General features: G+C 47.8%; 3 protein-coding genes across 4 annotated transcripts; 1 reads left to right on the top strand and 2 right to left on the bottom strand.

Moving 5' to 3' along the window:
• The first annotated feature begins 486 nt into the window (after positions 1-486).
• On the top strand, positions 487-5,564 carry LOC123428040 (molybdopterin biosynthesis protein CNX1). Its single transcript, XM_045112200.1, has 13 exons — positions 487-707; positions 781-907; positions 1,022-1,152; positions 1,751-1,852; positions 1,940-2,023; positions 2,117-2,344; positions 2,546-2,733; positions 2,811-2,915; positions 3,008-3,331; positions 4,386-4,543; positions 4,661-4,767; positions 4,948-5,004; positions 5,089-5,564. Exons 1-13 carry the CDS (start codon positions 549-551, stop codon positions 5,296-5,298), a joined length of 1,980 nt encoding a protein of 659 aa, XP_044968135.1. The 5' UTR covers positions 487-548; the 3' UTR covers positions 5,299-5,564.
• Positions 5,565-5,841: 277 nt separating this feature from the next.
• On the bottom strand, positions 5,842-8,300 carry LOC123428039 (transmembrane 9 superfamily member 11-like). Its single transcript, XM_045112199.1, has one exon. It carries the CDS (start codon positions 8,297-8,299, stop codon positions 6,275-6,277), a length of 2,025 nt encoding a protein of 674 aa, XP_044968134.1. The 5' UTR covers position 8,300; the 3' UTR covers positions 5,842-6,274.
• Positions 8,301-9,350: 1,050 nt separating this feature from the next.
• Positions 9,351-12,886, bottom strand: LOC123428041 (protein UXT homolog). Of its 2 annotated transcripts, none has more exons than XM_045112202.1 (6): positions 12,646-12,886; positions 11,724-11,942; positions 11,479-11,580; positions 10,492-10,599; positions 9,807-9,861; positions 9,351-9,620 (listed from the first exon to the last, which is right to left on the bottom strand). In XM_045112202.1, the coding sequence occupies exons 2-6, from the start codon at positions 11,861-11,863 to the stop codon at positions 9,576-9,578; spliced, it is 450 nt and encodes a 149-aa protein (XP_044968137.1). In that variant the 5' UTR covers positions 11,864-11,942; positions 12,646-12,886; the 3' UTR covers positions 9,351-9,575. The 2 variants fall into 2 exon arrangements, with proteins under 2 accessions (XP_044968137.1, XP_044968136.1); XM_045112201.1 differs by having other exon boundaries at positions 9,351-9,720; positions 12,646-12,877.
• Positions 12,887-13,246: the final 360 nt, after the last annotated feature.

Raw genomic sequence — 13,246 nt, 5'->3', positions numbered from 1 at the left:
TTTGTATCCGCTAACCAATATAAAAAAACTAAAATAACATATCAAACCCGTTAAGCCATCAAATTGTGGGATCCGTGCGACTACTATCCTATCAAATATGAACACAATATCATACAATAGTACGGTGCATGCAGGTACACGTCTACTATGGTCCGATACTTGTTGCAAAAACGAATGAAATAGATGCTTCTCAAATTAAAATAAGTTCAGGTACATATATTCCTGCGACAAATAACTCCAAACGAAGGGAATATTTTTAAAAAAGGGAAATGAAGATTCACCCACCCAATGCGTTCCAAGAAGGACGTGATTTTGACGGGTGAATATTCAAGCGCGAGCGGAAGCCGGCCTGGCCCGTCTGTCCACTCCGGCGTCACCAACTCAAAGTAAACGCTATCGTCGCGCCACACGTGGCACGTCGCCGGGATAGAGCGTGCCGTGGCTGGTCGATAGAGAGGCCCCCATCTCAGCCCAGCCCAGCCAAGCCCAGCCGCCGCCCCCAGCCGAGGCGAAGCAACCGGAGAGAGCCGAGAGGGAGGGGGAAAAAGATGCTGCGGGTGGAGGAGGCGCTGGCGGCGGTGCTGTCCGCCGCGGCGGCCTGCCGCGCCGCCCCGTCGGCCGTGCCGCTGCTCGACGCGCTCGGCCTCGTCCTCGCGGAGGACGCCCGCGCGCCCGACCCGCTGCCCCCCTTCCGCGCCTCCGTCAAGGTCGGTCCCGGTCTCGAGTCAACCAACCCGTCCCGCTGCTCCGTCTGAGGTGAATAACGGGCGTCTCCTGCAGGACGGGTACGCCGTGGTGGCCGCCGACGGGCCCGGGGAGTACCCGGTCATCGCGGAGGCCAGGGCCGGCGACGACGCGCTCGGCGTGGTCGTCACCCCAGGCACCGTCGCCTACGTCACGACCGGAGGTGCGGCGGCCGCGGCTTACTGCTACTACGCCCTATCTCTCTCTCTCCGGCCCTGTCTGCGTTTTTGGGTGAGCTGACGATGCGGCTGCTGTTGCTGTATTGGCTATTGAGCAGGGCCGATTCCCGACGGCGCGGATGCTGTCGTGCAGGTGGAGGACACGGAGCAGGTCGCCGCCGCGCCGGATGGGTCGAAGAGGGTCAGGATCTCGGCGCGGGTACCCGAGGGGCACGATATACGCAGCGTGGTATGTGAAGTTTTCTATGCTTTCGTCAGTGCTAGCTAGTTTTATGTGCTCTCTCTCGGTTTATGGGGGTTAACCATGGGTTGTGAGACTACGAATTTGATTGATTGCTATTATATATAGCCCATGCTCTGCAGCAGAGTCAGCTGCGCCTAAATTCAGTTTACATGTTTGACAGGGTTACTGTTTCATCTCTATTGTAACGAGCTCTTCTGTGTTTTGGAGGGTAACCATGGGTTCTGAATTGTGATACTATGGATTTGATAGATAGCTATGGTCCAAGCTTTGCTACCATGCCAACCACATTGAGATTCAGCTTGTGTAGTTATTTCACTTCTTGTCCTTGAAACTGCTAGCAAGTTTCTTGTTTATAATCTCGTAATGCAACTAGTCGTGTACATTTGTATATCAATTGCCAGTTGCCACCACTGTTCGTACAGAACACTCAATGCAGTAAAATATCTATCAAATGTTTTATGCACAATTAGGCGTTGTCTAGTAACACAGCTTCCTGCTTTCTCTATAAAGATGGACCACACTCGTCTGTGGTGAAGTTTTCTTGGTAGCCGGTCTGTTAGTTATCTGAATGTATAATTTCCAGGGATGTGACATAGAGAAAGATTCTATAGTCCTGAAATCCGGTGAGAACATAGGTCCTGCAGAGATTGGGCTACTTGCAACAGTGGGAGTAACTACTGTCAAGGTGAACATCTTATAATTAATTTTACCGTGTATATGAGTGTAAAATGTTTATAGTGCACTAATGCAGCATCTGTGTTTGCATGTGCAGGCATACCGTCGACCAACCATTGCTGTATTTTCTACAGGGGATGAGTTAGTTGAGCCAGCCACTGCAACTCTCAATCGTGGTCAGGTTATTTCTACTATTCCACAATGTTTGCGTCCTTCACATTTCCTTGCATTACGTATTTACCAAAATGCATGACCTCTCTGTTTTAAATTTCAGATTCGTGATTCCAACCGGGCCATGCTACTTGCTGCTGCTATTCAGCAGAAGTGTAAAGTTGTTGACTTGGGTATTGCAAAAGATACTGAAGAAAGTCTTATGGAGCATATGGATGCAGCTCTACATTCTGATGCTGATATAATCCTTACTTCTGGTGGTGTTTCCATGGGTGATAGAGATCTTGTCAAACCTTGCTTGGCAAAGATGGGTAAAATTCACTTCGAAAAGGTAACCTGGAAATTCCTCCTGGGTATTGTGTACCAAGATGTTGATAAGCAGCATCAGCCTTATGATTGTATTCTTTTCCTGTATGCTGTTGGTTAACCATTGAAAGCAGTCATGTTTGCAAAAGATATCTTTTAAACCCGACATGCTATATCTGTCCATTTTTCTTCAATAATTTTAATCATTTCCTGTATGCACATACAGATTCGAATGAAACCAGGGAAGCCATTGACATTTGCTGAGATCACATCAAATGACACAACAAAGCCATCCAAAACAGCTCTTGCTTTTGGTTTGCCTGGAAACCCTGTGAGTTGTATGGTTTGCTTCAATGTCTTTGTTGTTCCTGCAATACGTCTCGTCTCTGGTTGGTCAAATCCTCATCTGCAGAGGTAATTTTCCTTGTGCTTGTTATTAGTTTTTCTTCCATCATTTTGTTCTTCATTTTCCACTGATGAGACTTTTTTAGAGTGCATGTGCGTATATCACATCCTCTAAGGGCAGACCCACATCGCATGGAGTTTCATCGTGCAGTGATCAGATGGGTGCTTGACGATGGATCTGGTAGGCCAGGGTAAGAGTTATATTTTACCATGGCAGCCTGATGTTTCATTACACCATATGTGACACCACATAAGTAAATTTCTGTTAATTTATTGTTCGCAGTTATGTTGCTGAGAGCACTGGCCATCAAGCTAGTAGCCGCCTTCTAAGTATGAAATCGGCAAATGCCTTGCTGGAAGTGCAATCATCTGGGCAGATATTGGCAGCTGGGGCATCTGTCCAAGCTATACTTATTTCTGATATAACTAGCCCTCCTCTGGATAAGTTGCCTGCTGCTTCCAGCCCCCTATCATCTCATCTTGTTTCTTCTGCAAAAAGTGCTTTGGCGGGTGCGCCACAGGCTGCAGCCTCTCAGAATGCCGAAGTTAAAGTAGCAATTCTGACTGTTAGTGACACTGTTTCTTCTGGAGCAGGCCCAGATAGGAGGTATTTCCTTAAGTACAATACCTTCTACTTCAGTCTTAAGTTCTGTTGTTTGTGATTTTGTTCCCACTCTCGAAGGACATTAGAAAGAATAAATCTGTATGATACTCCTTGCAAAGTACTCCCTCCGTCCCAAAATAAGTGACTCAAAAATGACTTAGTTTTGTACTAACTTTAGTACAAAGTAGAGTCACTTTTGAGTCACTTATTTTGGGCGGAGGGAGTACATGCATCCTGATACACCTCTTTACCTCGAGCTGCAAATGGGTCACTCTTGATGCAAAATGAAATGAGTCAAATTACTGTCTATTCTTTGCATATTAACATAAGATGATGATGCGTTTCAGTAAGGACTCCACATTTCACAAATTTATTATCGTACCTGGGCCTCAAAATTTGTACTCTTTGCACAGTACGTGCATCCTGATACACCTCTTTGCTTTGAGTTGCAAATGGGTCACTCTTGATGCAAAATAGAAGAGTCAAATTACTGTATATTCCTCGCATATTCACATAAGATGGTGATGCGTCTCAGTAAGGACTCCACATTTCAAAAAAATTATTATTGTACCTAGGCTTCAAAATTTGTACTCTTTACAAAGTACGTGCATCCTCATACGCCTCTTTGCCTCGAGTTGCAAGCGGGTCACACTTGATGCAAAATATTAGAGTCAACTTACTTACGATTCTTCACATCAGATGGTGATGCATTTTAGTAAGGGCTCCACATTTCACAAGTTTATGATTGTACCTAGGCCTCAAAAATTTAACTCTTTGCAAAGTACGTGCATCCTGATACACCTGTTTGCCTTGAGTTGCAAATGGGTCACTCTTGATGCAAAATGAAAGAGTCGATTTACTGATGATTCTTCACATAAGATGGTGATGCATTTCAGTAAGGACTTCAAATTTCACAAAGCTATTTTCCTTTCTCGGCCTCAAAATTGCAGATTAATCATATATCCTGTTTATAATTCTTCGTGATGTGAATCATTCTTCTGTGAAAAGTAACTTACGTCATTGTTATTCCTTCTCTCTTTTATCATCCCATCTGTAGTGGCCCAAGAGCTGTATCTGTAGTGAACTCTTCATCAGAGAAATTAGGGGGAGCAGTTGTTGTTGCTACTGCTGTAGTTCCAGATGAAGTGGACAAAATTAAGGAGATTCTGGTGAAGTGGAGCGATATTGACCGCGTCAACCTCATATTGACCTTAGGTGACATTTTTGTTTTAAAGAAATCGCCTAGGCAACATGATCTCAAGTTTTTGAATTTCTTAACCCTCGTTTCCTACTCACACGAGATTCTACTCTCTCGTAACAATGGACATGCAGGTGGCACTGGCTTCACACCTAGAGATGTTACGCCAGAAGCAACTAAATGTGTAATAGAGAAAGAAGCACCTGGCCTTGCGTTTGTTATGATTCAGGAGAGTTTGAAGGTGATGACAACGCATATTGCCTCTTAGGTTTAACATTTCAACTCACTGTACTGACTATTTCCAGACATGACTACTAACGTGCATATTACACCAAAAGCAAATTTCCAGTGTCTTAAACCTGGCTGATTCAGTTTCTGTTCTTCTGTACTGACGGTGCTTCCACTGCTCTGTTTGGTACAGGTGACACCTTTTGCGATGCTCTCCCGGGCCGCCTGTGGTATAAGAGGATCGACACTTGTATAGACTTAAACCCAAGAATGCTTCGTAATTTCAAACTTGTAGGTTCTGAGACGCTAACAAGAGTTCTTTCTTTTTTTCCAGATCATCAACATGCCCGGCAACCCAAATGCTGTCGCGGAGTGCATGGAGGCTCTTCTCCCGGCGCTGAAGCATGCCATGAAGCAGCTGAAGGGTGACAAGAGGGAGAAGAACCCCCGCCACGTGCCTCACGCTGAAGCGGCGCCCGTGGACCAGTGGGAGCGCAGTTTCAGAGCTGCGTCGTCGGGCGGCGGCTGCTCATGCGACCCCTGATCGGCGCTTCATCTAGAGGTGGTGGAACACTCCTGTCTCTTGGGAATCTGCTTTCGCAATCCAGCTTCGGGCGCAGGTTGGCTATGTGCCACTCTTTTGAGGGCTGGCATGCGTGTCTTGCCAATAAAGCAGTGAGAGTTATTTTTATCTGGTCTTGTATGTATCAGTCTATTCTCTCACAACGACGGTTGTCATTTTGCCTGTATTATACTGTTACGTACTGATACTCATGATCGGTGGAAATAAAGTGCAGTGAACTTTCAGGATTTGCCTGCATTAGAGCATCTACAGCTGACCTTTCATATCCGTTTCAAACGTCCGGTCACTGACCGGTCATAAAAAATTAACACAATCAGACACTTCATATCTATCTCAAATGTTTAGACTGACCGGCATCCTTCATATCCATCTTATCGTACATATGAGGAAAAATATAAAAAATGCTGACTGCATGGATAAAAAATATAGGCTTAAAACAGACATGCCTGGTCACTGACCGGGCATTTGAGAAACCAGATTTGTAAGTTCTGGCCGTAGATGCTCTTACGTAACAAATGTTGTAGCATGCTTTTCCATAGGCAAACAATTCAAATTACATGGCAGGATGTTGGTAGAGTATGGGAACTCTCATGCATCTCAAGATCAAGAAATCCAATCCTGAAATTCTAGATTTGTAGCCCTCCTGGAGTTGTTGTTGCACTCTGTTCACCTGATTTTGATCCCCACCATGGACTTATGCTACACAAGGGTTTATCCCCATTTATTTCCATGAGGACTAAACCTGGTACACATGGGTTTATACCCATTTATGTTCATGTGCATCAAACTTGTTGCGTACAGTAGTTTATAATGAAACTCAGTATGCTTATAATGAAACTCAGTATGCTTATAATGAAACTCAGTATGCTTATAAATTTGAAATGTTACCGTCAGGCAAAAAAAAAAATCTAAAATTACAGGAAGCAACAGGAGGTCTTCAGTCGAGCTTCACGGTGGAGAAGAGGTAGTAGACGAACCAGAAGGAGGCGCCGAGCCCGACGGCGCCGGTGGCGAGCATGACGGCGAGCGCCATGAGCAGCGAGTACCCGACGTAGAGCGCGGCGGACACCGGGCCGCTTAGGCTGTGCAGGTCGAACACGAGGTAGTAGACGGCGTACCCGAGGATGTAGGCGGCGACGGAGCCGGAGGCGAAGAAGGAGCGCCACCACCACCGCCAGTCCTCCACGCACAGCCCCATGTACGTGAGCACCACCGACACCTCGGCGCACACCGCCACCAGCAGCCCCAGCACCACCAGCAGGAACCCGAACACGTAGTACACCCGCCCCAGCCACAGGCTCGACATGATGAAGAAGAGCTCGATGAAGAGCGTCCCGAACGGCAGCGTCCCCGCCACCGCCACCAGCACCCACGGCGAGCACTGCGCCGCCGGCACCTGCCGCGCGATCTTGTTCGTCTTCACGGGGTACTCCACGTGGCCGCGGGCGCGCGACGCCAGGAGCCCGCCGGCCAGGGTCAGCGGCACGGACACGAAGAACCAGAGCATGATCAGCACCACGAACAGCGCGAACGGCACCGCCCCCGTGCTGCCGTTGTACCAGAGCACGCAGTTGAGCGCGGTGAAGACGGAGAACCCGATGCCCGGGAAGAGCACCGACGCGCGCCACGCCACCGCCTTCCACCCGGCGGCCTCGCCGTGCCGCACCGTCTTCCAGAGCCGCACCGCGGTGTACCCGGCGGCCAGGCCCAGGACGAGGTAGAAGCAGAGCATGCCGGTCACGAGCGCGCCCCGGGACGCCGGCGACATGAACCCGAGCGCCGCGAAGAGGATGGTGACCACGCCCATGCCCAGGATGCGCACGCCGTCGCCCACCATCACGCACAGGAGCACTGGGTGGCTGGGCTCCCGGAACGCGTCCCCGGCCACGAGCTTCCACCCGGCGATGTCGTCGGCGTGCGGCGCCGCCGCCTCGCCGCCGAGCTCCTCGTACTGCGCCAGGTCGCGCCGCACGGTGCGCAGCAGGATGACCAGCACGATGGCCGCCAGGAACGCCACCACCACGATGGAGTTGAGGATGGAGAACCAGTGCACCTGGGCGCCGCCCATCTCGAGGTACGCGTCCCAGCGCGACGGCCACGCCACGGCGCTCTCCACGAAGGCCACCTCGTAGGAGAAGGCCAGCGGCCGGTTGGCCTGCACGCGCATGCCGACCACGGAGGGGTCGCACCCGGCGGCCGCCTTGGACGGGAAGCCGTCGTACATCTTCTTGCCTCCGATGGCCGCCTCGTCGTGCTCCACGCTGCACGGCACGACCTCGAACCCGACGACGGTGTACCCGCCGGCGCCGCCGCCGCCGGCGGATAAGCCGATAAGCTCGGACCCGTCGACGGTGGCCATCAAGGTCTCCACCCTGGCGGTGCCATTCTTCTGCTTGTTGACCAGGACCGTGAGCCTGAGGTGGTTGTAGACGTAGTACTCCCCGTCGTCGGCCCGCACGCCGACGGGGAAGCCGGTGGACCGGAGCAGCACGTCGGGAGCGATCGGATTACTCACGTACCGGACCACGGGGAGGGTGTCGAGGAGGAGGTTGACGTGGTAGGCGTCGTCGATGCGGGACCTGATGAGGTCGGCGGCGGCGGGGGAGACCGGGTCGGTGCGGCAGAGGAACACAGTGCTGCTGTTCGTGAGCATGGAGAAGCGGTAGGGCGACGTCTCGATGCGGTCGCCGAGGAGGAGCTCGCCGAGGCTCTCGGCGGCGCGGTTGACGCCGCCCTGCGGCGAGCAGAAGGGGAGGGAGTAGTAGGGGAAGGGCAGCTTGGAGGACGCCGAGGTGAGGGAGTTGACCTTGGCGGCGAGGGCCTCGCCGGGGAGGTAGCGGTGCGGGTAGCTCCCCGGGAGGTAGAAGGCCGTCGCCGGGGAGATGTCGAAATGCATCATCGTGAAGAGAAGAAGGGTGGAGAGGATGGTGGACGTGGTACGGGAAGCCATTGCCATTGCCATTGCCATGGCCTTGCAATGCAGGAGTGCTGCTCGATCCCTGCTGTAGTGCTGTTTGCTGGGCAATTAGATGCTGGGTGTGAAACTCTTCTTATTGATGACGTCTGCTTGGTTGATTACCAAGCAAGGAAAGTAAAAGGAACGACGACCCAGTTCCACTCCACTGAATCACTCATCATCTCACTCTCAGTCCAAGAACTGAGAGTTGACATCACTGATGCACGCGACGCGATTATTAACACCTACTAGTTGACGGACTTGATGCTAGATCAAGCAAAGTACCTGTACCTTGAGAGACGACTTGTAACAGTTTGTCCCAACTCCCAAGCAAAGTTGAGAATACATAATACGTACGTGTAGTATCCACACGATCAAGCCTGCGGAATTTAGGTTGATGGAGGCCTTCCAAAAGTTGCCAAACATGAACCAAGATGAGGTCGCGCAGAACAAGGTGAAAGCTTACCTCCATATGTGGTCAAAGTCAAGGTAAACAAAGTTTGACCAGATTTATACAAAAAAATATCAACACCTACAATGCTAAAGTTATATTGTATGAAAGTTAATTTAATGATGTATGTGATAAATATTTATTTCATGTACTGCGAATATCGATAATTTATTTTTATAAAGTTAGCCAAATTTTAAACAAATCTTATATGCAGACTAAAAAAAAACAGAGTACAACATAAGCTGCTTTCTTCGAGTACAATTGCTGCGATCCACCTTTTGGCAGGCATCGTCGGCAAAGGCGAAGATGGACCTTGCCACAGTGGGGTTTTCGACATCTTTGGTTGCTCTCCACTCGTGATTCTTACATGATAATGTTACATGATTCTTCCAATAAGCTACATGATTCTTACATGATAATGTTACATGATTCTTCCAATAAGCTACATGATTCTTACATGATAATGTTACATGATTCTTCCAATAAGCTACATGATTCTTACATGATAATGTTAGTACACAATTCTTTCAGCAAGAAACGTTATCATCAAGGCATTGCATTTCCTGCCAATCATCTGAAAATTCAGTCTGCACATACAAGCTAATATCAAGTCAAGACACTTGTGATTTTCAACAAACGTCCCAGAATTTAAACACGAGTTCAATGATCACAGCATTCTCATTTGCCTCCTAGTCAACATTGGGATTTGGGAGCTGCATTCTTGTCATACCCTTCGTGTAAGAATCTTAAAACATACATGCAACATACATGCGTCCCCCTACCAAACATATATCTCTCTCTGCCGCTAGTTTGGTGCGTCTCTCCGGCAGCTCACTCCGCTGGTAACTGCAGGAGTTCACGGATACCTTCACATACCTAGCTCACTCCGCTGGTAATTGCAGGAGTTCACGGATACCTTCACATACCTAGCTCACTCCGCTGGTAATTGCAGGAGTTCACGGATACCTTCACATACCTGCATTTAAACAATATAAGATGGAGTAACATCTGAGATTCACATCATCTACTCCATAAATGAAGCACCTAGTTCATCGTACATACCATCTTGATCTGTGCCTTTATGCTCGCTATGAGGTGTGTGTACTCGTCTATTTGTCTGCAAACATTTCAAGAGTTTACAACATTAACACGTGAATGAATTAATGTCAACTACAGGGAATAAGAAGCACGTTCAAGCATAAAGAGAGAAATTACAACAGCCAGCATATGGATGTCGTACAAGGGCCCAGCATTGACAATGACTGTCAGTAAGACAACACACCAGATGAACAGAATCGGCTTTCCCTCTGATCAATGTGTACTACTTATGATAAATATAAGTCAACCTCCATCCATCATCTGATGGCTGAAGCGAGCATCAAGCTCCCAACCAGGAAATGGATACCATGAATAGGTAAATACAAATATTATCTACAAATCATAAGAGCCACCGCAAGGCTCACGAATACCATCTCTTTCTCTTGTCCTTGCTTCACAAGAAAAAGAGAATCCAAGTACTTCACCTAAACCAACATTTTTCTCCAACTACAATAATATATGGCTAAAATAAGTACACAAATATGCTATCCACACAAATTGTATTGAACAGAGGATGAAAGCACCCGAACCACCCTCAAATCATCAACATCTCTTTAGCATAACTCCCTTCTCATAAACACATGCTGCATGTAATAAAAACTGCTGCACAGAAGCAAGAACTGATATTCAAATGTTTGAGTTGAGTTACCTGGCCAACCTTGCTTCTCGTACAGATATAAACTGCAGAGCCTCTTGCCAAGTAAATTCCACATGAAAACCTAGACCGATATCCACAAAAATGTGCCTCGTGTCCGGCCTGCAGAAATCACAACAGAATAATGCAATAAGGCCTCAAAAGTTCATGAAAGCTGAAGGTAGGTTTATGTTCGAAACAGTCAATTCACATTAGCGCTTCACAATAATGATCTGAAGCTATTCCAACCTTTTAATGTTAAGCTAACAGCTGGTTAAAAAAATGGAGTTAAAACAAGAAGCTGCATAAGGACATATCAAAGCAAGTTCCTTGTTTGCTTGATATACTGTCTAATGATCTGAAGCTATTCCAACCTTTTAATGTTAAGCTAACAGCTCGTTAAACAATTGTAGTTAAAAAAAGGAGTTAAAATAAGAAGCAGCATAAGGACATATCAAAACAAGTTTGATGTTTGCTTGCTATACCGTCCAATGGCCAACAGCATTCTTCCAATTTATCAAGCGAACACCAAACAGATTCACTCGCATGCTGTCTCCATATGCGAACAACACCTTTTTCTTACAAAGGCAGCCAGCCATTTTGTATTTTTCAGATGCTTATAGAAGCACCTTTCTCATCTATCCTACTGCAAAAGTTACATCAAGCATAGAGCTACTCATGTTGACAATGACAAGCATACCCACATTATTGGATTGAGTAATGTAGCCTCGCCCCTAAACAGTGCAAACTCCCTACTCTAATAATACCATTTTTATTTTATGGTCTCTTGACTTCCCTTAAATTAGGATGAGGATAAGAGAAATTCCTTCTCTAGATATTACGGAGAAAGTGAGAGAGTTTTGTTACTATATGAATTATGTCTAACTAATAAGTTACAAAAAAAATTCACTAGAACATGTTGCAGATGTCTACCCAGAGTCAAAGGAAAAGTATAAGAACTTCAGACTGTTTAGGCGGGGGAGATGGAAAAGGATTTTTTACACTTCTGCTTGCATGTACACCTCTGAGCCAAGATTGACCATGGAGCGCATGCTCGTTACACCATTCTTTTCCAAATTTTCGATGTTCTTCTTCAAATCCAAGCTGCCAACACCCAATAAAGGTTCATTGATCAGAAGAATGAGCAGTACTAAGGCCACATATTTGAATAGCTGGAATCAAGGGGCCTAAATGTTTCAGTACGGCTACAACACGAGCGAAGACAAAGAGAGAACAGAGTAGCTTACAAAGTCTTCTGCTGCTGGAACAAGTTATCGCGCTGGGCTATGGCGTTCACAAGGTCAGGCTTGAGGCGTCGGTCCACGAAATCTTCGAACTTCTTCACCTTCTCCTGCCGGAGACGTGCCTCCGCCACGGCCATGGCCATGCCCCCCGCGGTTTCCTTTTGAGATTTGTGAACCGCGAGATGTGTAATGCCGTAGTTGACAGCGGTTGTGGCGACACTCCTGTCATTGCAAGGCAATGAAGTTTTAAAATTAACAGGTTAAGGTTGTGATTTGTTGATGCAACATAATGTTGAAACTGATATGTTGTGTATGCAACCATGCTAAAATAATCGGCAACTCAAGACATTGCATACGCACGCAACTTTATATAGGCATATATCACAATAAGCTTAACCAATTGTTACAACTTATGTAACCCCCATGTAACCTCATTTGTACATATCCCTCATTTATAAAAAGAAAAAAAAATGGTGCAATAGGGAACTTCCCTGCTGTTTTTCGCTCAAATAAAAAATTGTTTACAACTTACATGCATATCATAATTACAGTCGAATCGATACAAATATAGCATATATCATAGTAACTGTCAAATTAACATGGTTGGGAGGGTTGGATTGGATAGCCTAGCCATGTGTTAGGGTGGGCTGAGGCAAGTATTAAGCGTGAACACTGAACACGTTTAGACATGTCACAGTTAAACATGGCATAGTGTATACAGATCACAGCAGCAAGCGGCCAATTGTGAGAGCACGCAACGCGCACACACACGGAGGGGCACGCGCACAGAGCACAGCCCAGCACGCACTCAACACACAGACACAGAGCGAGCACACAGCATGCCGCGCGCACGCGCAGCGCGCGGACGACTCACGCCGACGCGCGCACTGGCAGAGGGCGAGGCAGCCGACAGGGAGAGCGTTACCTTGCCGTCGGTACGGGGCTTAGGGGGCGGCTTCCTGTGCGGGGAGGCGTCCGTGGGCTCGGCGGCGGGACCCGGTAGACGGGACGGCGGCGTGAGGAGGTTGAAGGCTCGGCAGCGGTGGCTTCGGGGGGGGAAGGACCGAATCCAGTCACCTGAGCAGGCGGCCGGTGGCGGCGGCGGCGGCGGCGGCTTCGGGGATCGTAGAGAGTTCAGGATTTCAGGGTCCTGTGCGGAGGCTTGCGAAGCAACTGTCGGTTGGGAGATCGGACGGCGGATATTAGTGAATCGGGGAGGAACGGACGGCCGGGATTTTATTTGCGCGGTGCGTGGCGTGTGCGTTCGAGATGGACCAGACAGAGAAGTTGACTGACTTGTTCGCTTCATTTCTCCCAATTATAAATCAATATATAAAAAATTCAATATAATTTTTTTTGCTTCACCTCGTTTACTCAAGTCTGTAGAGGATTTTTTTTAATTGTTTGAATTACTTACCACATGTGTCACGTGGTGCAAGTCAGTAGAAGATAATCCATCTATTCTAGTCTAGGGGAATTTCAAGATTCCCTGCTCCGCCAACATAGAAATCTAAGTTTAGTTTTGC

This window comes from Hordeum vulgare, chromosome 2H (assembly GCF_904849725.1).
Source record: "Hordeum vulgare subsp. vulgare chromosome 2H, MorexV3_pseudomolecules_assembly, whole genome shotgun sequence".
Taxonomy (NCBI): domain Eukaryota; kingdom Viridiplantae; phylum Streptophyta; class Magnoliopsida; order Poales; family Poaceae; genus Hordeum; species Hordeum vulgare.
This window is presented reverse-complemented; position numbering and strand designations above follow the sequence as displayed.

Excerpts from the sequence above, each read along its gene's own strand:
- LOC123428040 (XM_045112200.1), top strand. The coding sequence starts at position 549 with ATGCTGCGGGTGGAGGAGGCGCTGGCGGCGGTGCTGTCCGCCGCGGCG. Across the intron at positions 1,153-1,750 it reads GGCACGATATACGCAGCGTG|GGATGTGACATAGAGAAAGA; the intron begins GTATGTGAAGTT and ends TATAATTTCCAG. Across the intron at positions 5,005-5,088 it reads GTATAAGAGGATCGACACTT|ATCATCAACATGCCCGGCAA; the intron begins GTATAGACTTAA and ends CTTTTTTTCCAG.
- LOC123428039 (XM_045112199.1), bottom strand. The coding sequence starts at position 8,299 with ATGGCAATGGCAATGGCTTCCCGTACCACGTCCACCATCCTCTCCACC.
- LOC123428041 (XM_045112202.1), bottom strand. The coding sequence starts at position 11,863 with ATGGCCATGGCCGTGGCGGAGGCACGTCTCCGGCAGGAGAAGGTGAAG. Across the intron at positions 9,862-10,491 it reads CGAGAAGCAAGGTTGGCCAG|ACAAATAGACGAGTACACAC; the intron begins GTAACTCAACTC and ends AAATGTTTGCAG. Across the intron at positions 9,621-9,806 it reads TAAAGGCACAGATCAAGATG|GTATGTGAAGGTATCCGTGA; the intron begins GTATGTACGATG and ends GGAGTGAGCTAG.